Source organism: Bubalus bubalis, chromosome 11 (genome assembly GCF_019923935.1).
Source record: "Bubalus bubalis isolate 160015118507 breed Murrah chromosome 11, NDDB_SH_1, whole genome shotgun sequence".
Lineage (NCBI taxonomy): Eukaryota > Metazoa > Chordata > Mammalia > Artiodactyla > Bovidae > Bubalus > Bubalus bubalis.
In genome coordinates, this window is record NC_059167.1 from 76,068,057 (window position 1) to 76,092,963 (window position 24,907).

The window sequence follows — 24,907 nt, forward strand, 5'->3', positions numbered from 1 at the left end:
TTCCTCCAGTTTAATCTTTAAAAATAAAATAAAACCATAAGTCACGCCAACCTTTAACATAAAGCAGGCAGTTACCTTAACCAGAAAAATGGTTTTATTCAGGAATAGCACACATATTGCAACTGCATGCTATGGCAAAAACTCATGTCCATTGAGCCGGTGATGCCATGCAAATATCTCATCCTCTGTCATCCCCTTCCCCTCTTGCCTTCAATCTTTCCCAGCATCAGGGTCTTTTCAAATGAGTCAGTTCTTCGCATCAGGTGGTCAAAGTACTGGAGCTTTAGCTTCAGCCTCAGTCCTTCCAATGAATATTTAAGACTGATTTCCTTTAGGATGGACTCGTTGGATCTCCTTGCAGTCCAAAGGACTCTCAAGAGTCTTCTCCAACACTACAGTTCAAAAGCATCAATTCTTCATCACTCAGCTTTCTTTATAGTCCCACTCTCATATCCATACATGATTTCTGGAAAAACCATAGGTTTGACTAGATGGACCTTTGTTGGTAAAGTAATATCTCTGCTTTTTAATATACTGTCTATGTTTGTCATAGCTTTTCTTCCAAGGAGCAAGTGTCTTTAAATTTCATGGCTGTAGTCACCATCTGCAGTAATTTTGGAGTCCAAAAAAATGAAGTCTCTCACTGTTTCCATTGTTTCCCCCTTTATTTGACATGAAGTGATGGGACTGGATGCCATGGGTATTTGCTTACTGACTTATAAAACCTCTTTACAAATTAAAGATATTACCCTGTGGATAATACTGCTTGTCACCTAATTTTTCTTTTGACTTTATTTGTGATAGAATTTTAAAAAAAGAAAAAAAAAGAAACTAAAACTTTTGTGGAAATTAATGTAGTCATATTTGCCAACTTTTTTTTTTTAACTTTTCGACTTTTGAGGTTTTTTTTATCGAACTCAATGCGATAGGTTGTGCCCAATCACTAAAGTCCCAAGTAGACCCAACAATGATTAGAAAGTGGAAGAATGTGTGTCTGGTAGTACAAGGAACTGGCCAAATCAAATGGCCACTCACAAATTCTAATTTCCCTCTTTCTCCTACTGTTCTCCCTCGCCTCCATTTTTCCTTGTGTCACCTACCCCTCCTCTACCTCAATATTTGATTACTGAGGATCAGAGCAGCTAAATGACAGGTTTTCAAGGGTACTATTGGCAATTCTCCATTTTCACTTGCAAGTCAGAGTTAAAAGGCAAAAAAATACTACCAACAATATCATGAATGCATTAATGTTTATTACATATTTTAAATGTTTTGGCACTATATAAAATTTGTTTTTAAAAAAAGTCATGTTAAAGGAACATTACCATGTTTGATATTATACAAATGAATTTGACCTGAAGTCTAAAGTTCTAAGAATCCTTAGCTAATAATAAGTATCATGGTTCTAAAAGACTATATGTAAGACTCAGCTGGCTCTGATTTATCATGCAGAGTTAATATCTAAACACATAGTCACTAAGTTATGTCTTAAAATTTAATTAAAATACTGAACCCAATGTGATGACAATTGCAGGCTTTCTATTTTCTGTTAAGTGACTCTTTTTTCTTTGTAGAATACATTTAGTCTTTTTGTTATAAGGCTCTTTTCGTAAGGCAAAGGGAGAAGTACATAAGAAATCTTTGGCCAGAGAATGAAACAATAATTTGTTGTTCAGTTGCTAAGTCGCATCTGACTCCTTGTGACCACATGGACTACAGCATGCCAAGCTCCCCTGTCCTTCAGTATCTCCCGGTGATGCCATCCAACCATCTCATCCTCTGTCGTCCTCTTCTCCTCTTGCCCTCAATCTTGCCCAGCAGCAGGGTCTTTTTCAAATGAGGTGGTGCTTCACATCAGGTGGCCAAAGTATTGGAGCTTCAGCTTCAGCATCAGTCCTTCCAATGAATATTCAGGACTGATTTCCTTTAGGATTGACTGGTTTGATCTCCTTGCTGTCCAAGGACTCTCAAGAGTCTTCTCCAGCACAGATTTTAAAACCATTATTACCAAGTGGTGCTAGTGGAACCTGATTGCCAGTGCAGGAGATAATAAGAGATCTGGGTTCAATCACTGGGTAAGGAAGATTCCCTGGAGAAGGGCATGGCAACCCACTCCAATATTCTTGTCTGGAGAATCCCATGGACAGAGGAGCCTGGCAAGCCACAGTCCAGAGTGTCGCAAAGAGTCGGACATGACTGAAGCGACTTAGCATGCATGTGAAAAATTATTACAAGTACAAGAATTTTACATTCTCTCTTCTGTTTTCCAAGAAATATGAAAGAATAGATCTCAGACTTGATCCTCAATTTCAAAAAAATTTTGTCATTTTTGTGCATTTGTATGTTTTAGGTACATATGGAATTGACATTTTCTGTGAATTTAAATATTCTATATCTGATGTATTTGCAGACAATTTCAAAGATATTTGCAATTTTTTATGACTTATGTAGAACTCATTATAACTACTTAAAAATAAGTAGGCTAGGGAAATAGATATGTATACTGCTGATAGCACCAAATATTTAGAAAAAGTTTTGTAATGAATAGAAATGTATATCAATAATCTAGAAAAAACAGAAAAATTTTATTGGGACATAGCAGGAAGAGCCTGGTAGGCTGCAGTCCATGGGGTCGCTAGGAGTCAGACACGACTGAGCAACTTCACTTTCACTTTTCACTTTCATGCATTGGAGGAGGAAATGGCAACCCACTCCAGTGTTCTTGCCTGGAGAATCCCAGGGATGGAGGAGCCTGGTGGGCTGCCGTCTCTGGGGTCGCACAGAGTCAGACACGACTGAAGCAACTTAGCAGCAGCAGCAGATAGGAAAAACTATAAATAACCAAAAATTTTCAATACATGAGGAAAAGATAAGCTAAAAAACATGAAACAAAGGTATACAAGTGAGGTGAAATCTAAGTTTTAAAACAATATTTTTCCACCATGTCAATGTATAGAAAAAAATATTATGAATAAGTTGATAGAGCCTAACAGAAACATAATTTACTTGTATGTTTTGATTGCAAGGCATAAAAATTACACAAGTTCAATTGAAGAGAATCACAAATTTGGTAACATGAATAGCTTTTTTTTGTAGATTAGAATCTCCAAATTATTTATAAAATATTTTGAAAGGTTACTAAATATTTTCAAGAGAATTAGTGCTTTAGAATTATAAACTATGAAAAACTGGTTAAAATTAAATAGCAAACCAGGAACTGATTTTATGTAATTCCTTTGCAGTTGGGAAAAAGATCTAATTCTGTAATTCAATAACCCCTGTCATTAGCAAAAATAATTGGCTTGATGCTGTGATCCAGTAGGGGCTCTTCATTTCCATTGCATATTTATGTTCCTTCATGGTGTTCCCTAGTTTTTCCAGAAGCTCACATGATGGTTTCTCAATTTTCTCATGGCTGATTTAACATCTTCATTTCTCAGAGAGTAGATGATGGGATTCAACAGGGGTGTACAAACAGTGTAGAACACAGAAAGGAACTTATCCAGAGAAAGTCTGCTAAAAGGCCATATATAAAAATAAATGCAAGGCCCAAAGAAAAGAATCACCACGGTGATATGGGCAGTTAATGTAGAAAGTGCCTTGGATGATCCACTGGAGGAACGGTGATGGACAGTGATCAGAATGACAGTGTAGGAAATAATTAAAGCCAGAAAACAGCTCAGTGATATCAGGCCACTGTTAGTTAGGGTCATAATTTCCATCTCGTAAGTATCCATGCAAGCCAACTCTATCACCAGGGGAAGGTCACAAAAAAAGCTATCTACCTCATTGGGGCCACAGAACGGCAGATCCACAGTAAAAGCCAAGTGGCTCACAGAATGAAGAATACCCACAGCCCAGGAAATAAGCACAAAAATTATGCAGAGTCTTCGATTCATAATTGTGCTATAGTGTAGAGGCTTACAAATGGCTATAAATCTGTCATATGCCATAGCTACAAGCAACATCATCTCACTCCCAACGAAACTGTGAAGAAGGAATATTTGGGCCATGCAACCCTCAAAGGAGATAGTTTTGTGCTCCACAAAAAAGTCCACAAGCATCTTGGGGGTGGCAAAGTTAGACTGGCAGATATCAATGAAAGAAAGGTTACTGAGCAGGAAGTACATAGGAGAGTTCAAATGGAAGTCAGAGAAAACAATAACAATAATCATGATGTTGCCCAGAACTGATGTCACATACACTATTGAGAAGATGGCAAAAAAGAAAAGCTGAAGTTCCCAAGAATTAGAGAGTCCCAGAAGCACAAACTCAGATACCATTGATTCATTTGTGTGAGCCATGTATCCAATCCACTGTTACCTAAGTAAAAGAAAATCAGGAAAATATCACAATGATTGACACTGTATTTAGTATATATACAAAAGAAATATGATAAGTTTTCAATTAAAAGTTAATTTAATGAGACTATGTAAATAGTCAATGAACTAGTATTTAACATCTATGACTGCTGTGGAAAGTAGAAGTGAGAAATAAACATAATTAGATGTGGATCCTATCATAGAGAGATAAGATATTCATATTAAAAATAAGAATATAAAATCAGAAACAAGCAAACAATAACAGATAAAATAATACCATAGATACTAGCAAAATGAAATAAACTATGCCAAAGTGGTAAGGTAACATATCATGGGATATGTATCATTTTAGCTAAAACTATTTAAAACCTTGTGATTTGCTAGCCAAAACTGAAGGAACCGGCTATTTTAAACATGGGGAATAGCAGGACTAAAGCTACAAAGGTGAAAACATGAAAGGCATACTCAGAGAGCCATGAGTTCAGTGGCTTGGCTGGAGGAGGGTGTGCTAAGGAACAGTCAAAATGAAGTTGGGAATGAGAGGTTAGGAGCAAATCATGGATGCAAGTAGCCTTGAATGTAATGCCAGTGGATTACACTAATATTCTCAAAACTGAGAATCATAAAGTGTTTAACAGTGCTTTAGGAAGCTTAATGGAAGCAATTTGCGACAATGTGGAAAGAAGAGGCAATGGTAATACTCTGAAAGTTTCTGTGAAAATCAAGAACATTCCTTTCATCCTTTGAACAATAATCAGAGTTCACCTTTTGTTACATAAAGACAATGGTGAATGAGTCACCTATGTGTCTTCAATCTCTTCCAACTCTGCCTTTTGTCTCTTCACAAACATGCCTGACACACCTGGATTTATCAAAATCTGTCTGTTCTTTTGGAAATATTTTATATGACTATATGTGGTACATTTTGAACACATAATAGATTTTCAAAAAAGAAAATTTAAGTAATGTGTTAATTGCCTCTAAATTGTTTTTTGACATTTTGCTTTAATACATTGGGCACCATGTGGCCACTTGATGCTGGAAGAAAACCCTGTACAACCTCTTGTGGATCAGGAGACATTTTTGGCTTTAGCCCTGTGTACCCAGCACAACACAATAGGTATTAATTTGTCACTATACTGATTGAAGTTCTACACCCTGTAGTCTTCAGTGAAAGATATAACTAACACAACAGATATTTAAAAGCTTAAAAGCAAGTCTGAACAGTAACCATAAATTAACCAATTAAAAATTCTTAAACTGTTAGAAGCTTTAATTTATGTGATGATAACCTGATTTTTGAGGCACTAAATTCTACCCTTTCAAGGACTTTACTTGGTGCATTTGAGTTACAATCTCTAGTTTTAAGGGGAATCAGAAACTTAAGTTACTCAAGAATAGAAACGGATTAAAAAGGCATGAACTGACCTCATTACAAACTTCCATTATGCGATTCTCATCTCCGTGTGGAAGATTTGGGCCAGTGTTGGCTTTTCTGATCACGTATTTACATGAGAAGTACAGAGAAGGAGACAAACAGACACGGAAAGGAAAGAAGTTCCGTTTCTAAAACTAAAAATGATCCTACAAAGCTACAGTCATTAATTTTAAACATATGAAATTTGTGGCCATGAGGGACTTGATATAACTTTCAGTCTCCTAGATAAAGCCTGACAAATATCATGATAATTTAGTGGAATAACATTAAAGAGAGAAGGAGGGAGAAAGGGAGGGAGAGAGATGAAGATAAGAAGAAAATAATTAGGAGGAAGAGGAGAAAAGAAGGGCAGAAGAGGAGAAGGAGGAAAGTAGAAGGAAGAGGAGGAAGGGAAAGCAGAATGCTTAATAACCTGTAGTTAGTGGTATTTATTCAATTTTTAAAGATCGTCTCATCTTTTAAAAAAGTTTTTCTGAAAATATCCAAATTTTCTACAAAGTATCTAATAGGTGATAAGATTTGTCATTTCATTTTTCAAAATACAGGAAAGAACTACAAAATCTTCTCCACCCTAGTTTCCTATGATTTCTTAATCCAAGTAGAATAGACTAGGGTCAATGTTATATCTCATTTTCTTCTTAATATTTAAGGTAGAACCCATTAGTAAAAAAGGAACAACTAACTTTTGTCACTTTCCAGATGCGTGACTGACAGCAAAGCAAAACCAGTAAAGGATACCCTTACTGGCCATAATATAGTTACCCCTTCTTCATTCCGGGCTTCCCTGGTGGCTCAGAGGTTAAAGTGTCTGCCTGCAATGCGGGAGACCTGGGTTCAATCCAGGCAAATTGTGATAGTAAATCATTGTTTTAACAAATGGCCAATTATCTTCTGAATAGAAAGCATAAAAATGGCATATAAGGGACAGATAATGGTTATGTCATACTTCCTTTTGTTTATCAAATACTAATCCTATTATCACCAATTTGGCTGCCCATCATATTAAAAATATTTGCAATATACTCTTGACTTGATGCATGTAAACTTGTCCCTGAACTGAGCTGTGCAAAAGCATACCCCTCAGTTCTTGTCCTGAAGTAGTGAAGGTTCTGCTTCTCTTGTCCTGGACCATACAATTATAATATCTAAGGTAATGCAATATAAAGCTTTCCATTCTCAATCCAGGAAACTGATTTCTTTGGGGAAGTGAGAAATCACCCTTTAGAGATCTGATGTCATCCAACAGTGGGAGTAATTATGTTTTACAAAATAATTTTTCCAGGAATGGAAAAGAAAGGAAAAAAGTTTATTACCAACTAGTTAGTGGTATGAAAGCAAAAGATTATTTATCACTGATTCCTAGTCAGCAAAGTAATTTTTCAATTCCTAACTTTCTGTCAGTAAAACAATCAGTCCAGTTCAGTTTAGTAGCTCAGTCATGTCTGACTGTTTGTGACCCCGTGGACTGCAGCACGCCTGGCTTCCCTGTCCATCACAAACTCCTGGAGCCTGTTCAAACTCAGGTCCATCAAGTTGGTGATGCCATCCAACCATCTCATCCTCTGTTGTCCCCTTCTCTTCCTGCCTTCAGTCTTTCCCAGCATCAGGGATCACGATCTTTTTCCAGTGAGTCAGTTCTTCACATCACGTGGCCAAAGTATGGGGTTTCAGCTTCAGCATCAGGACTGATTTCCTTTAGCATTGACTGGTTTGATCTCTTTGCTGTCCAAGAAAGTCTAAAGAGTCTTCTCCAACATCACAGTTCAAAAGCATCAATTCTTTGGCACTCAGCTTTTTTATAGTGCAACTATCACATCTATACATGACTACTGGGAAAACCATAGCTTTGGCTATACGGACCTTTGTCGGCAAAGTAATGTCTCTGCTTTTTAATATGTTGTCTAGGTTGGTCATAGCTTTTCTTCCAAGGAGCAAGCATCTTTTAATTTCATGGCCACAGTCACCATCTGCACTGATTTTGGAGCCCAAGAAAACAATCGTACTGTCTTATAAATGATCACCCAGCCTCTGAGTAGTTTCCTCCAATCACAGGGAGCCTCCTATTTCACAAGACAGCTTAATCTATTGTTAGAGTGCTTAACTGGTTCTACCATCTGTAGTTTAATAAAGAAAACCTACTCCCACTTAAACATAATGTCTCTTCAAATATTTTAAGGTACCTTCATATCTTCTACATGAAAATCTATTTCTCCCCCAAAATATTTCAACTGTCTGTGAAATGAAAATATCTCCGGCCATATCACTAAACAAGAAATGTTGAGTCATCAGCCATTTCTGGCCTCCAAATGTGGATGAGGGCCCCCAAAACAGAGCAGAATGCCTGTGATCCAGCAGATGCCACCAGCCTACCCACCATGGCAATTGCTGAAGAGCTAGGGGGATGCAAGAAATAGCCATCTGCCACACCTGCCACTCCATATGGTGAACAAGGAATTAAGGATGTAAACAATCTAGAAACAGGATTTGGCCCTAGATAGCTGAGATGCATATGAAAGGAATGAATTCAGTGAGCCTGAGCCTTGAATCTTCCCATGATAGTTGGTTTTCCTTACTACTTAACAATAGTCTTTGATGTTCATACTGCTTACCCACTTTGTCGCAAACTTGTATATAGCCTGATACCCTCTCCTGCCTCTTTGGAGAAGTTATCTCAGAGCTACTGAGATGCTGTCTCCCAGGCTTGGAGTCCTAAACATTCCCACCAAATAAAATAATTCTCTACTTTCAGTTTGTGACTATATTTTTTAGTGGACAGGTCTTTTCAACTATATTTCATATAATATTTCATATTATATTTCATATAATACATTGTCTAGATTTCCAAAGGTTGTGATGTAAATGTAAGTTTTAAATGGCCATCTTTAAAGAACGAGATTGAAATAGATTTCTCCTATCACTTTGCATGTGTATCTGCTAAATGTGTGTGTGTAATCACACTCGAGTAAAATGTGCACATACCTAAGGACACAAGAACAATGGCATGTATTGCGGCATGGATTGAAAGAGATCGATACTGGAAACAACCCAAGTATCCATAAATTTGAGAGTCAGATCAGATCAGATCAGTCGCTCAGTCGTGTCCGACTCTTTGCGACACCATGAATTGCAGCACGCCAGCCCTCCCTGTCCCTCACCAACTCCCGGAGTTCACTCAGACTCATGTCCATCGAGTCGGTGATGCCATCCAGCCATCTTTGTGGTGGAATATATTCAATGATTAAATTATTATGTTATTTTTATAGATGAATAAGTATAAGATTAAAAACCTGACAGGGAAAATATAAGATTGGTAAAATTATCATGTGCACATTTCTACAAACCAAACATATATATGGCCACACATTGACTAATAGTAAAATGCGCAACATAGAAATTGTGAGTTAAATTTTATTCAGAGACCTAACTGAAGACTATAGTCCAGGAGTGCTTTGCTTAGTTGCTCAGTAATGTCCAGCTCTTTGCAACTCCATGGACTGTAGTCCACCAGGCTCCTCTGCCCATGGGGATTCTCCAGGGAAGAATACTGGAGTGGGTTGCATGCACTCCTCCAGGGGATCTTCCCAACCCAGGAATCGAACCACAAGCTCCGGCATTGCAGACTCTTTACCATCGGAGCCACCAGAAAAGCCTGGAGAACAGCCCAGGAGACAGTCTCTCAAAGAACTCTGAAGAACTGTTTGAAGAGATGAGGGAGGAGCCAGAATACAAATTTTTTGCTGAGAAAAACATGTAGTCAAACAAAATAGCAGATTACTGCTAATTCCAAAGGAACAGACAGTTGATCAAATTAATGCGTTTAGTGCTTTTCTATGTATGGAAAAATACAAGAATCTGAGGTCATTGAAAAATTGTCCTTCAAAGGGCATATGAACTATCTAGAGGCAGGCATCCAAAGCATAGAGCGCTACCAGTTTTTCTCCATTCTGAATTCCTCTCAGGTGCACCGTCAGTAGGTGACTGCAGTGGTTAAGGGTTTGATCCTTTTAGAGCTGATACAAAAAGCAACATTTTTTTTCCTTTATACTAATTTCTTATAATAGTAACTTTGTGCTTTGAATGGTCAGAAATAGTTTCCTTTGCTTGCAGGAAAATAAAAAGAGATTATCATTAAAATAGCTGTAGGGAAGCACAATTTGCTACCCCAAAATATTTCTTTGGCATGAGAATCATTTTGAAATGAAGACAAGTAAGATGCAAAGACTCAGGAAGAAACTTTGACTTTCCCTTTAACTGCCTAAAGAATGTAGACAGGATCTGTTTTAGGAAGGGAGCTATTACCTTGATGGGTTTCCCTGCTGCTGCTGCTGCTGCTGCTAAGTCGCCTCAGTCGTGTCTGACTCTGTGCGACCCCATAGATGGCAGCCCGCCAGGCTCCCCTCTCCCTGGGATTCTCCAGGCAAGAACACTGGAGTGGGTTGCCATTTCCTTCTCCAATGCATGAAAGTGAAAAGTGAAAGTGAAGTCGCTCAGTCGTGTCCGACTCTTAGTGACCCCATGGACTGCAGCCTACCAGGCTCCTCCGTCAATGGGATTTTCCAGGCAAGAGTACTGGAGTAGGGTGCCATTGCCTTCTCCATGATGGTCTTCCCAGCTGGTGGTAAATAACCCGCCTGCCAATGCAGGAGACAAGTTTCCATCCCTGGGTTGGGAAGAATGGGTTCCATTCCTGGGTTGGGAAGATCCCCTGGAGAAGGGCACAGCAACCCACTCCAGTATTCTTGCCTGGAAAATCTCATGGACAGAGGAGCCTGGTGGGCTAGAGTCCATAGGGTTGCAAAGTCAGACACAACTGAAGTGGCGTCTCCTTAATAACTATAATATGAACTAGGTGTATAGCAGGGAGGAACACAGCAAAGCCTGTTAAGATTCTTCTGAGTGTCCCATTGTCTCTGCACAGTTCAGCAAATATTCATTTACCAAACATTTGCTTTTGTATTTCCATGTAAGTTGCCTTCCTCTCACCATACCTCTATCCCCAACATCCTCTTTTTTCTTTAGCTGCAGGAAGTATTTAGGTGAAGGTTTTAGCCATTTTGGTGAGTTACCCAGTTTTCCGGGTCTCTCACATGTATGTATGTTACTAAATTTTGTTTGATTTTCTCCTGTTAAACTGTTAACTGATATAGTTTCCTTGTCAAGAAATGGACAAAGGAGGGAATTCCTGGCATTTTTAAAAACTTTAAAAATGGTTCACATCAAAAATACATATTTTTTTTTAAAAAAAGGAAATGCACTAAGGAAAAAATATGTGTGTGCTAAGTCGTTCTAGTAGTGTCCAACTCTTTGCAACCCTATGGACTATAGCCCACCAAGCTCCTCTGTCCATGGGATTCTCCAGGCAAGAATATTGGAGTGGGTTTCCATGCCCTCCTTCAGGGAGGAAAAATATACTTTTTATTAAAGGAATACTTGTAATTTTCTTCTAGCCTTTCTTATTACCTTTTTTGATGAAAGGAAACACCAGACATAATTGTGACCATTGCTCTTTTTCTTGGCACACATTGGCTGGAAATCCTTCTAACTTATCTGAAATTGTATCTACTGCTAAGGAAGTTGTCAACTTCATCAACATTGAAAGGTAGGACCTTGAATATGCAGCTCGTAAAGCGATTACATAAAGAATTAAGAACAAAATGTGTTTTTCTCTACTACAAGAAAAATTGCTGGCTTTCCAGACATTCTTTGCAAAAACTTAGTTGAGATATAGGTAGCACTTTATATCTCCTTGAGAGAGACCTTGTAAAGATACTTTGTTCGTTTGTATGCAATGTAAGTGAGGCCGTGTGGAAAAATTCAAAATTTGGAGTCCTCTGACATGAACATTTCTTCTTCTGTGAAATTAACTCTGGGAATTCAGGCTCAGTTTCTTAATATTTAGCATTTTATTTCAAGAAGTCCATTAAGATACAAATTTAAGATTAATTCAATATTATATATGGCATATAGATTTCAATGTCAAAAATTACCTACCAAATCAGCTTACCCAAACTAAAAACCAACTGCCTTCACATTACGATGTATAACTGAACAATACAGTACAACAACAAATAAAACAGGCAAACAATAAAGTGCAAAATTAGAGTTTTCATTCTTAGCATAAAAGAGAGACTAGTATTTACATAATCTATTTGCCTTGTATGAATTGAGAGATTTGGGGAAGTAAACTTAGAAGGTCTAATCAACAGTAGTAATTTCCCTAACTGTCCCCAGAGTCCAGGGTAGAGATCTGTTTGTGGGGTCCTGATTGCTAACCAGGATGTATGTTTAACATTGATCATTATAACAAAGAACTTTGTATTTGGCCCACATACAAAGAGTGCTGCACAGCTCCTTATAGAACAGACCGAAAAGTCAGTGTTGAATTGGTCAGCTTTAAAGATTCTCCTCTACAACTCGTAATTTCAGAGGAAACTGGCATTTCCTTAACTGATCAGAGAAAGCCCACTAAATATTTGAAAAGTAAACTTCCAATTATATTTATTTCCATATTTTAAAGCACTGTTAATTATTGGAAAATAATATGGGATAGGCATAATTGATATTGGAGGAGAAATTTCATAACTGAAGAATCTTCACTTAATTTTATGCACTTATCCTAAATCAGTGAAGCTGCTATCCTGGGATACTGGGAAAATAGTATACCCTGCTATACTGGGAAAATTCAGTTTCAAATTCTTGAATACTATTTGCCTATATTGATTCTTAGGCATGTAAATTAGGAAACATAAGATTTTTTTAAGTGTCTAAAGTTATCCCCACCAAAGAATCAGCTACTCATTCTTTTTTCCCATCCTACTTATATTTACCTATAACTAAAGCATCTATATTGGAGAAGGAAATGGCAACCCACTCCAGTGTTCTTGCCTGGAGAATCCCAGAGACAGGGGAGCCTGGTGGTCTGCCGTCTATGGGGTCGCACAGAGTCAAACACAACTGAAGCTACTTAGCAGCAGCTGCAGCAGCAGAGCATCTATGCTATCTATATACAGCCATCCCATAACTTATCTTCAGAACTAGTAGTCATGATATTTTTTTTTCACATTCTTGGATATGTAACTTTTGCTAAGATGATATCTGGGAAAAAACTTAATATCCATTAAATATTCTCTAAATCATCTTCTTCATTACTTTCAACAGAGTTAAGATATACCACGCAGCATGTTGAAAATATTTATAAACAGACTATTGATTTGTGGAATTTGAATGAATTTAGTCTTAATAATGGAGAAGGAAATGACAGCCAACTCCAGTCTTCTTGCCTGGAGAGTCCCAGGGACGGGGGAGCCTGGTGGGCTGCCGTCTTTGGGATCGCACAGAGTCGTACACAACTGAAGCGACTTAGCAGCAGCAGCAGTCTTAATAAAGGGAATTCCTCACTATTACTGGCCTTTCAGAAATTTTCTTGGCCCTTGAATAATGGGTCATAATTTTCCTCAAAGCAGTCTTCATATCTCTGTTCCTTAATGTATAAATAATGGGGTTTAGAATGGGAGTGAAAATGGTATAAAATATGGCAAGAACTTTATCCACAGGGTAGCTGGTAAAGGGCCACACATAGATGAATATGCAAGGTCCAAAGAATAATATTACTACAGTAATATGGGCAGCCAGAGTAGAAAATGCTTTGGCCATTGCAGCAGAAGACTTAAACCAGACAGTGATGAGAATAATGATATAAGAGCTGACCAAGAGTGAGAAAGTGCTTAAGGAAAGGATTCCGCTATTGACTACAATTAGTATTTCAATGATGTAAGAGTCCAGACAGGCAAGTTTGGTCACTCGAGGGAGGTCACAAAAAAAGCTGTCGACTACATTGGGCCCACAAAAAGGCAGATTCACAGTAAATGACAACTGGCTTAGTGTGTGCACCAAGCCCACAGCCCAGGAGATCATTACCAGAACAGTGCACGTCCTTCGTCTCATGATGATGACATAGTGCAGGGGTTTGCATATGGCTACATATCTGTCATAGGCCATGGAGACAAGTAGCATCATCTCCCCTCCAGTGAAAAGGTGAATGAAGAAAATCTGAGCTATGCAGCCACTGAAGGAGATGGTCTTGTGTTCACTCAGAAAATCAGCAATCATCTTAGGAGTAGCAAAGGAAGCCTGACAGATGTCCACAAAGGAAAGGTTTCCCAAGAGAAAGTACATGGGAGAGTGCAGGCTGTTGTCAGAAGTCACTGTGAGGATAACGAGAAGGTTTCCCAGCACAATGACCACATATAACACAGAGAAGAAAACGAAAAAGAAGAGCTGGAGCTCCTGAGAACTAGAGAGTCCCAGTAATACAAACTCAGACACCACCGATGAATTGACCTTATCCATGGATCCAGGCTGCAGACTTGCTCTGAAACAATCCTGAAGAAGGGGAATTGGAGGAATTAGAATTACAAACTATAACACTTTTAATGTAAAGGATTCTGAGATACCAGATATAATGCATATTTGCTGAATGAAAAATTTTGAAGAGACCATGATAATATATCTGAAGAGTCAGAAGGAGCTTATGAAAATGTCCAAATAATTTTACCAGTCTCATTAGAACCCCTTGAGTTTTGGAATAGTCTTAATAATCTTTCACACAGTAGTAAAGAAGCTCATTCATGACCTAACATATCGTGACCACAATGTAAACAAAATTTTACTATATTGCAGGAATAATAACAATTTAAACAGTTCCTACAAGGAGATACTGTTGAATATATATTTTCCAGGTCTATAGTTGCAACCTAGACTGTCAATTACTCTTCTGTATAATTTCTTAAAATGCATATTATAACTTTATTTTAATTATCTAAAACTCATCTTTGCTTAATAATTTAAAAACAGAGCCTAAATTTTTTCATTACGTTTGCCTATCAAAATTAGATTTAGAATAATTTATGATCCTCTTGCTTAGTGTTCTCCATGAGATTATTAAGACATCTTCATAATTAAAGACTAGTTGTTTCAGCATAGAGAAATAAAAATAATTGAGTTATAAATGTCCCATGTTCCTTTAAATATATTTTATTTGGAATCAGAATAATTCTGAGAATTATTTCAAACTTGCATCTCATTTCTTCCCTATAATAATATAGCCCTGCTATATAAATCCAATTCCATTGAACTGAAAAAAAACTTTCAGGAAGCTCTATTTATAGCTGTATTTGTTCTCACAATTAACCATTGAACACAGTTATAGTGATGAACCTTAGAGTGAGAAGTGATCTTACCCCCATGTAAGAGCAAATATGTGTTCAACTGCCTATTTCATACAAGAAGCTAAAGTCTCATTCTGTCCCTGGGATACTATCCTAGATTCTCAATCCCACCCTCCCTAGCTTTATTGAGTAATAACTGATGAGCAAAACATATTTAAGTTATACAGTGTGATATTTTGGTATGTGTATACACTATGAAATTATTACCACAATTAAGCTAATATTAACATATCCATTATCCCACATAGTTATCTTTTCATTTGTGAAACAATTAAAATCTAGTCTCTCAGCAAATTTTAAATATATAATACATTACTACTAACTATAGTCACCATGCTGTATGTTAGATCTCCAGAATTTATTCTTCCTACACATCTGAAACTCTATACTTTTTTATCAATGCTCATTTAGATCCAGATGCAATTAGAATCCACACAGGGAAGCCCTCAAGTAGAAAATCATTTCCTATATTTTTATTGGAAGAATATTCAGAGAAACGTTTCAACTTATCCACATTTTGTATATACATTATTGTAGACTTCTGGAGTCAAACTATTAAGAGAATCCATCTTAAAATATTAAAAATTGAATGAATGTATTAGTGACAACAGTGTTTATAACAATATGTAACTGAAAGTATTCTGAAATATACCATACATTATTTTATTACCTTTTCCATGTGGACTCACTTTCTGTTTCCCCATCTCTAAAGTTGTTCTTGCTCAAGTTTATAAACTTATTACATAAAATGATAAACTCTACCTAGTGAAAATGTTTATTGTATGAATACAATGCATATAAAGTGGTTCCCAGGTGGTGCTAGTGGTAAAGAACCTGCCTGCCAATGCATGAATCATGAGACATGGGTTTGATCCCTGGGTCAGGAAGATCCCCTGGAGGACTAAGTAATATTCCATTATATGGGCTTCCCTGGTGGCTCAGACGGTAAAGCGTCTGCCTGCAATGCAGGAGACCCGGGTTCAATTCCTGGGTTGGGAAGATCCCCTGGAGAAGGCAATGGCAATCCACTCCAGCACTCTAGCCTGGAAAATCCCATGGACGGAGGAGCCTGATAGGCTACAGTCCATGGGGACGCAAAGAGTCAGACACGACTGAACGACTTCACTTCACTATTCACTTCACTGGTGGCTACTGGTAAAGAACCTGCCTGCCAATGCAGGAGATGTAGGCTCAGTCCTTGGGTTGGGAAGATACCCTGGAGAAGGAAATCACAACCCAGTCCAATATTCTTGCCTGGGAAATCCCATGGACAGAGGAGTGTGGCAGCCTATGATCCATAGGGTCACAAAGAGTTGAACCTGACTGAGCAACTGAGCACACAGCACAATGTGTATAAATTAAGAGAATGAGGTACATTTCTGGCTCACAACTTTTCTCCTCAATTCAACTGTTTTTCCCTTTCAGGATTTTTCATTGTGTAACTGTCACTATTATTCTTCCAGGTTGTAAACCTTACTTTTTCCTCACTCATCCACTTGTAACATCTCATTACTCCTTAAAGTGAAAAAATAAATAAATTTTAAATTCTTTACCTTGACAACCAAGTATACATGGTCTGATCTGGTTTTATCTACACTGTTCTCCAGCAAAGACACACTCAGTCGTTTATTAAGCTGGTAAACACTACCTATTCATTTTTTCCTATCTTTCACAAATAGATGGTCTATTCCAATGCAAGCGTCATCTCCTCAAAAAGTCTTCACAGAGCTTAAACTGAAATTTCTCACTTCCTAATTTTGTTGAAGTGCTTTACTTACACGTATATTATGTTCTCTTTTAAGGTAAGAGTTTCCCTACCACATGGAGAGATGCTTGAATACTTGTGCATCTTATATACAACTCACAGGATATAGTACAGATATTTTGCATGGAATAGATTTTCCATAAATGCACTTAGTGCTGCTGCTGCTGCTGCTAAGTCGCTTCAGTCGTGTCCGACTCTGTGCGACCCCATAGACAGCAGCCCACCAGGCTCCCCCATCCCTGGGATTCTCCAGGCAAGAACACTGGAGTGGGTTGTTATTCCCTCTCCAATGCATGAAAGTGAAGAGTGAAAGGGAAGTCGCTCAGTCGTGTCTGACTCTTTGCGACCCCATGGACTGCAGCCCACCAGGCTCCTCCGTCCATGGGATTTTCCAGGCAAGAGTACTGGAGTGGGGCACCATCGCCTTGCTAACTGAAATATATTTCACCTCATATCTATCATTTTACTTAGTATTTCTATCTTCTGATCTCCCTGTGCACAGAGGCCTTTCCAGTAAATTGTCTACAAACCATAAACTGCCTACATAAACTTCATCTCCACATGGAACAAAAATATTTCGTCTCATTAATAATACAAGCTCATACTTGAGTCATTAAAACCAGTGCCCATAATCAAACCAACAAATTCAAAGAGAATAAAATAATCCCTTTGAACTGCAGCATAGAGAAAATTACTTATTTTTTTGTATTGAAAATAAACAACAGTCTGTTTACCAGGCTTTTAAAAAGTGATAAAAAATAATGAGAATCTTAACAAGAAATTTGCACTGTATTTCTATAGGTTTAAATAAATCTTGTCTGATCCACTTTTACAGAGTGTAAAGTAAATCATTGATGCAAAGACATACAACTACAAAACTATAAGCTGAATTTGGTATTAACATTTCCATGATTTTTTTTATAGTTTTACTTCATAGGCCTGTATCCACAAAGAAATATATAGCCTTAATTTTCATGTTTATTTATTCAGGTGCTAGGTAAGCATAGCATAAAGGATTTTTTAAAATACAATTGGAGTTTGTCATGATCTGCCCAAGAATACTTCACCTTCTTACATAATTTCTCACAAATTCTTCCAAACCTGCTAAAACACACAAACATTCTCATCTTGACTCATTTTCTTTTACTTCTAATACATTTTCCTTCCATCTGTGGATTCTCTGAGGCACAGTGTAATATTGCAATACGTACCTGGACACAATCTATCTTTAATGTACATTTTTGTTTGATATAACCTACCTGATATAAGACATATCAGAGATGTAAATTGAACTCTTCAGTTTTCTGTTGTGGGATTAACTTTTCCTACCTAGTTATACTTACAGATGCCTTTTTCTCCTGTCAAATTGGAATAGTGCATGGTTTTATCTAAGTGACCAACTGAAGCTTTGGAGATTAGCAATAGATAGCAAAGGTTCATCTTCCAATGGGTATTATTAATACTTTCCACTACATAGTCCCTGTGGAACAAAGTAAATAGCATCCCACATTGTTGGCAATTACAATGAGGGCCATAGAATCATAGGAGAAAAAGGGAGGGTCTTTCAGCCCTTGGGCAGTATACAGAGGAAAGGACAAAGAATAAGAACTTAAAGGAGGTAGATTCTTGTTCCCAACTCTATTAATAACTAAGAATAAGTTATTAGGTAAATCATTTAACTCTGAGCCTCAGTTTACCCTTCTGTAAAACTACTTTAAGATTTCAAGTATACTCAAAGAGAACTGTTAAATGTCTTTGTATAGTGTTCAATTTTGCCATATTTTAATGTTTTGCTATATTTCCTTCATCTTTATTAATAATAAAGCACTGTGAAAGGTAACAAAATATGCCACCCTGAAATATGCCACTTTGGCTTAAGAATCATTTTAATCTCAGGACAATGGAGAAGAAGCAGATATAAGCAAAGCTCTCTGCCCTCCCTACCTGCCTAAAATCAGGGCATACATTTGTATGGGTGTTCCCTTCTCCTTTCTACCAGGAAGGTCAGAAGTTAATCAGAGACAGCTCTAGATCCTTACCAGCTGAGATGACACCAAGGAATCTACATAACAAACCTCAGTAACCTTATTTAAACCAGTCTGTTTAGCTCGCTTCTTTATAAATTGCTTTGACAGGTACCTGTTACACATTCCATTTGAGCGAAGACTTGAAGGAATTGGAATCATAAATATGTATATTCCTTGTTGGATGGGTTTCCACATATTTTCCACAAATTTAGCCTCTGTTTATCCTTAGCTTAAAGGGAGACCAGTCTTCTCTTTATTTTGCATCCTCACTGTACTTGGCTTTTAACTCTTCAGAGAACCCAACCTCACTAGCTGCCTACATGCCTGGAGAGATATTTGAACTTAGGGGCTAACCAGCTATATTCTTTTAGGTAAAACACAATTCCTGAATCTCAGTTTCTCCCATTTGTATATGAAAATGATGGTGAATCACTGGGCCTCATTCTCTACCTAAAAGCTAGTGTCCATTTCTTCTAAGATTAGTAAAATAAAAGCACAATAAAAATTATGTGATGAGCATGACATCTTTGATGATAAAAGAGACACAACCCACATTTTTTTTGATAGGGAGAAAAAAAAAAAATGAAGACGGGAGAACAATGCTTTCTCAGGACCAGTGGGGGTAGAAGTCTGGTTTCTCAACACCCAGGATAAGTGAGGAGCTTCTAGTCATTGCTGGGTGGGAGAGAGTTCTGGCTCCTCCTGAGGCCTCCTTCAATACTACCTGGCTGGGAGGGATTGGAGGCTGATGCTGCTACCCACTTACACCAAGGGAGGAGAAACTGATTATAGTCTGGCAAAGATGAGAGCTCTGGCTCCCTACATGCCCTCCTCTGACACCATCTCAGGAGGTGGGGGGATTTGGGTACATTTTTATAGTTTGGCCAGGGATAAGAGTCTAAGCTATCCATTGGCCTTTGTTAGTACGAAGTAGGATGAAAGATTTTTTGGTATGGTATTTGCCTGGAGTAGAGAAATTATTGTGGAAGTTTTCTATCTTGCCAGCTGCCTTCTTCTTGGTTCTTCAGCTTGAGAGAACAAGATTTTGTTAAGTTTTTTTTGTTTTTTTTTTTTGGTCTTTTCTCATTAGTTTCTGAGTTGTTGGCTTTTTAAGTTATATTATGTCATTCCTTGGGTCCCTATCTAGTCTACCTTCTTATAATGTTTGTTTTATAGATTATGTCCACTATTATAATTGTATTTACCAGGAGGAATATGGAAAATTATGTCTACTCTTTTTACCCTAAGCAGAAGTCACCTGCTTTTACTTTATGATGGTAATACTTTCTCCTTTTTATTTGCTATATGTATTTAGTCATTTTGAACATATTTCTTATATATCTAATAGATTTACTACTGATTTGAGGAGGAAACAGGAGGTTAATCTATTTTGTCATGTACTGCAGCACGCCAGGCCTCCCTGTCCATCACCAACTCCTGGAGTCCACCCAAACTCATGTCCACTGAGTCTGTGATACCATCCAACCATCTCATCTTCTGCCGTCCCCTTCTCCTCCTGCTCTCAACCTTTCCCAGTATCAGGATCTTTTCCAATGAGTCAGTTCTTCGCATGAGGTGGCCAAAGTATTGGAGTTTCAGCTTCAACATCAGTCCTTTCAATGAATACCCAGGACTGATCTCCCTAAGGATGGACTGGTTGGATCTCCTTGCAGTCCAAGGGACTCTCAAGAGTCTTCTCCAACACCACAGTTCAAAAGCATCAATTCTTCTGTGCTCAGCAGCAGGACTTCGTGTGTCTAAATCCATGTGATCCTTCAGAGACGTTTTTGTTTTTGCTTTTCCAAAGGCCACCCAAAATTCATTGTCCCTTTGAATTCTCGATACTAAGTACTGTGCTGTGCTCAGTTGTGTCCGACTCTTTGCCACCCCATGAAAAATAGCCCGCCAGGCTCCTCTGTCCATGCGATTCTTCAGGAAGAATACTGGAGGAGGTTGCCACTTCCTCCTCCAGGGGATCTTCCTGACCCAGGGATTGAACTCATGTCTCCTGCATGTCCTGCATTGGCAGGCAGATTCTTTACCACTGCCCACCATGGAAGCCCCTGAGTTCTCAATATCATATGTGATGTTATCAGGTAATTGTGTTCAAAATATACACAGCATATAAATTCAAACTCTAAACTTATATGTGGGTAATCCCACTATTGTAATTTCCAAGAGGAAGCATTTTTATATCCATACGTTTGGAGTGAAGACAGATATTTTGGCCCTTTCCTTGTGCTACTTAGTTTTCTCTGCTAGTCCATACTTTCATGAAGTTCCCAGACTCAAACAGTCCTGCACAAACAAAATTTACCCCAATAGCCAAGCACTGCCCATCATTTTCATGACCTACAGTCACTTTCCATCAACTTTCCCCTCCCAAAACTTCCACTATTTCAGATACCATGATGTCCTTCATTTCTGTTAAATAATACCAAAAACTCATAAGTATTTTTATTATTTTTTTAAGTTTCAATAGTGTTGCTAATAGAGGTATAAGCTTGGTTTTCTAATCCATAGATATTTTGCAAGGATGGAATGAGATGATATAAAAAACACAACTTATGAACTTTATGTGATCATTGAACATGTGTTTTGCTTTATCATTTCCATTGTTGTATGACACAGTCCTATATTAGGTCATTCTCTTTTAAGTCTATGTTTCACAGAAGAATCAACAAAACTTACAGAATGGTAAAGTTATGCAGAAAAAAAAAAGAGTCTCAAACTGTTTAAAATATAATTGGCATTAAATCCTATTTCATACAACTATTTCTTCTATATATGCTATATCAAAAGCATAATTTGCCTTTGGGCATGGACTTTCTTTAAAAGACTAGAAGTCAGAAGTTAAAGTTACTTGACTCATTTCTTCTTCTTGCCAATTATGAGTGTGTTCAACTAAATTAATTTGTATGACACTCACTCTCAGTTTTCTAATTGGTGAAAGAAGGTTACACTATGAATAAGAATTAAATATTAAATTTAAGTTTGAAAATGTAGCCTTCTTTTGAAAATTCAAAATAATGATTTTATACTTTGAGAGAGCCTTAAAATATGTATTCTCAATTATGTTTTATTGGTCAACATAAATAAGAGGACATGGCATAGAGATAGGAAGGAGAATACATACAGCAAAGTCACACATTTAACACTATTAGAAAAAATCCTCTCCTTTTATATGGAGAGATGTCTATTTTTGTATGTACTCTTTGAATCTCCAACTTTAAGTGTCAATTCTGAACTTTGATTTAATACACTGAAATATGTAAACTTTGCTTGAGAAGTCACGTTTTAGTATTTGTAACATTGTTAAAGTAAGTATGCAAATCTATTTGGTTTCTGAGTTCAGATGAGTTCTGCAACATAACCTATGTGCTCTTTGATCTCTAAATGAGACTTTATTTTTTTTAATTTAAATTTATTTATTTTAATTGGAGGCTAATTACTTTACAATATTGTATTGGTTTTGCCATACGTCAACATAAATCCACCACGGGTGTATACGTGTTCCCCATGCTGAACCCCCTTTCCACCTCCCTCCCCGTACCATCCCTCTGGGTCATCCCAGTACACCAACCCCAAGCATTCTGTATCCTGCATCGAACCTGGACTGGCGATTTGTTTCTTATATGATATTATACATGTTTCAATGCCATTCTCCCAAATCATCCCACCCTCTCCGTCTCCCACAGAGTCTAAAAGACTGTTCTATACATCTGTGTCTCTTTTGCTATCTCGTACACAGGGTTATCGTTACCATCTTTCTAAATTCCATATATATGTGTTAGTATACTGTATTGGTGTTTTTCTTTCTGGCTTGCTTCACTCTGTATGAAACTCCAGTTTCATCCATCTCATTAGAACTGATTCAAATGTACTCTTTTTAATGGCTGAGTAATACTCCATTGTGTATATGTACCACAGCTTTCTTAGCCATTCATCTGCTGATGGACATCTAGGTTGCTTCCATGTCCTGGCTATTATAAACAGTGCTGCGATGAACATTGGGGTACACGTGTCTCTTTCCCTTCTGGTTTCCTCAGTGTGTATGCCCAGCAGTGATGGATTGCTGGATCATAAGGCAGTTCTAGTTCCAGTTTTTTAAGGAATCTCCACACTGTTCTCCATAGTGGCTATACTAGTTTGCATTCCCACCAACAGTGTAAGAGGGTTCCCTTTTCTCCACACCCCTCCAGCATTTATTGATTATAGACTTTTGGATGGCAGCCATTCTGACCGGCGTGAGATGGTACCTCATTGTGATTTTGATCTGCATTTCTCTGATAATGAGTGATGTTGACATCTTTTCATGTGTTTGTTAGCCATCTGTATGTCTTCTTTGGAGAAATGTCTGTTTAGTTCTTTGGCTCATTTTTTGATAGGGTGGTTTATTTTTCTGGAATTGAGCTGCAGGAGTTGCTTGTATATTTTTGAGATTAGTTGTTTGTCAGTTGCTTCATTTGCTATTATTTTCTCCCATTTTGAAGGCTGTCTTTTCACCTTGCTTATAGTTTCCCTTGTTGTGCAGAAGCTTTTAATTTTAATTAGGTCCCATTTGTTTATTTTTGCTTTTATTTCCAGTATTCTTGGAGGTGGGTCATAGAGGATCCTGCTGTGATTTATGTCGGAGAGTGTTTTGTTTATGTTCTTCTCTAGGAGTTTTACAGTTTCTGGTCTTACATTTAGATCGTTAATCCATTTTGAGTTTATTTTTGTGTATGGTGTGAGAAAGTGTTCTAGTTTCATTCTTTTACTGGTTGACCAGTTTTCCAAGCACCACTTGTTAAAGAGATTGTCTTTAATCCATTGTATATTCTTGCCTCCTTTGTCAAAGATAAGGTGTCCATATGTGCGTGGATTTATCTCTTGGCTTTCGATTTTGTTCCATTGATCTATATTTCTGTCTTTGTGCCAGTACCATACTGTCTTGATGACTGTGGCTTTGTAGTAGAGCCTGAAGTCAGGCAGGTTGATTCCTCCAGTTCCATTCTTCTTTCTCAAGATTGTTTGGCTATTCGAGGTTTTTTGTATTTCCATAAAAATTGTGAAATTATTTGTTCTATCTCTGTGAAGAATGCTGTTGGTAGCTTGATAGGGATTGCATTGAATCTATAGATTGCTTTGGGTAGTATACTCATTTTCACTATATTGATTCTTCTGATCCATGAACATGGTATATTTCTCCATCTATTAGTGTCCTCTTTGATTTCTTTCACCAGTGTTTTATAGTTTTCTATACATAGGTCTTTAGTTTCCTTAGGTAGATATATTCCTAAGTATTTTATTCTTTTCTTTGCAATGGTGAATGGAATTGTTTCCTTAATTTCTCTATTTTCTCATTATTAGTGTATAGGAATGCAAGGGATTTCTGTGTGTTGATTTTATACCCTGCAACTTTACTATATCCATTGATTAGCTCTAGTAATTTTCTGGGGAGTCTTTAGGGTTTTCTATGTAGAGGATCATGTCATCTGCAAACCGTGAGAGTTTTACTTCTTTTCCAATTTGGATTCCTTTTTTTTTTTTTTTTTTTTCTGCTCTGATTACTGTGGCCAAAACTTCCAAAACTATGTTGAATAGTAATGGTGAAAGTGGGCACCCTTGTCTTGTTCCTGACTTTAGAGGAAATGCTTTCAATTTTTCCCCATTGAGGATAATGTTTGCTGTGGGTTTGTCATATATAGCTTTGATTATGTTGAGGTATGTTCCTTCTATTCCTGCTTTCTGGAGAGTTTTTATCATAAATGGATGTTGAATTTTGTCAAAGGCTTTCTCTACATCTATTGAGATAATCATATGGCTTTTATTTTTCAATTTGTTAATGTGTTGTATTACATTGATTGATTTTTGGATATTGAACTTTAGATTGCAAGAAACAATCTGCCAATATAAAAAAAAAAAATCTCTGTGTAATTAGTTCTTTACTCCAGATAAAAATAGCTTGAATAGCAGGGAATACAGTTGTTTGTGTTTGTACACATATATGAAGAAAGAAGAGACAGGGAATAAGGTCTACAATCAGAAGGACTTATTCTGTCAACTAAAATGGTAAGAACTGTGCCAAGTTTTCCTCATTTGTAAAATTTATGACAATAATGATATCAGATAAGATGATAGCTGGA

At 37.4% G+C, this 24,907-nt stretch overlaps 2 protein-coding genes and 1 non-coding gene across 3 annotated transcripts; 1 reads left to right on the forward strand and 2 right to left on the reverse strand.

The window, feature by feature from the left end:
• Positions 1-3,368: 3,368 nt before the first annotated feature.
• On the reverse strand, positions 3,369-4,304 carry LOC102395615 (olfactory receptor 4K1). The gene has a single exon (XM_006052383.3). The coding sequence runs from the start codon at positions 4,302-4,304 to the stop codon at positions 3,369-3,371; it is 936 nt and encodes a 311-aa protein (XP_006052445.3).
• An 8,833-nt stretch (positions 4,305-13,137) lies between these two features.
• On the reverse strand, positions 13,138-14,431 carry LOC102395930 (olfactory receptor 4K5). Its single transcript, XM_006052384.4, has one exon. It carries the CDS (start codon positions 14,107-14,109, stop codon positions 13,138-13,140), a length of 972 nt encoding a protein of 323 aa, XP_006052446.3. The 5' UTR covers positions 14,110-14,431.
• Positions 14,432-15,914: 1,483 nt separating this feature from the next.
• On the forward strand, positions 15,915-15,986 carry TRNAC-GCA. The gene has a single exon. It is a non-coding gene; the product is annotated as a tRNA-Cys (tRNA).
• The last annotated feature ends 8,921 nt before the right edge of the window (positions 15,987-24,907 follow it).

Coding starts and splice junctions, on each gene's coding strand:
- LOC102395615 (XM_006052383.3), bottom strand. CDS start 4,304: ATGGCTCACACAAATGAATCAATGGTATCTGAGTTTGTGCTTCTGGGA.
- LOC102395930 (XM_006052384.4), bottom strand. CDS start 14,109: ATGGATAAGGTCAATTCATCGGTGGTGTCTGAGTTTGTATTACTGGGA.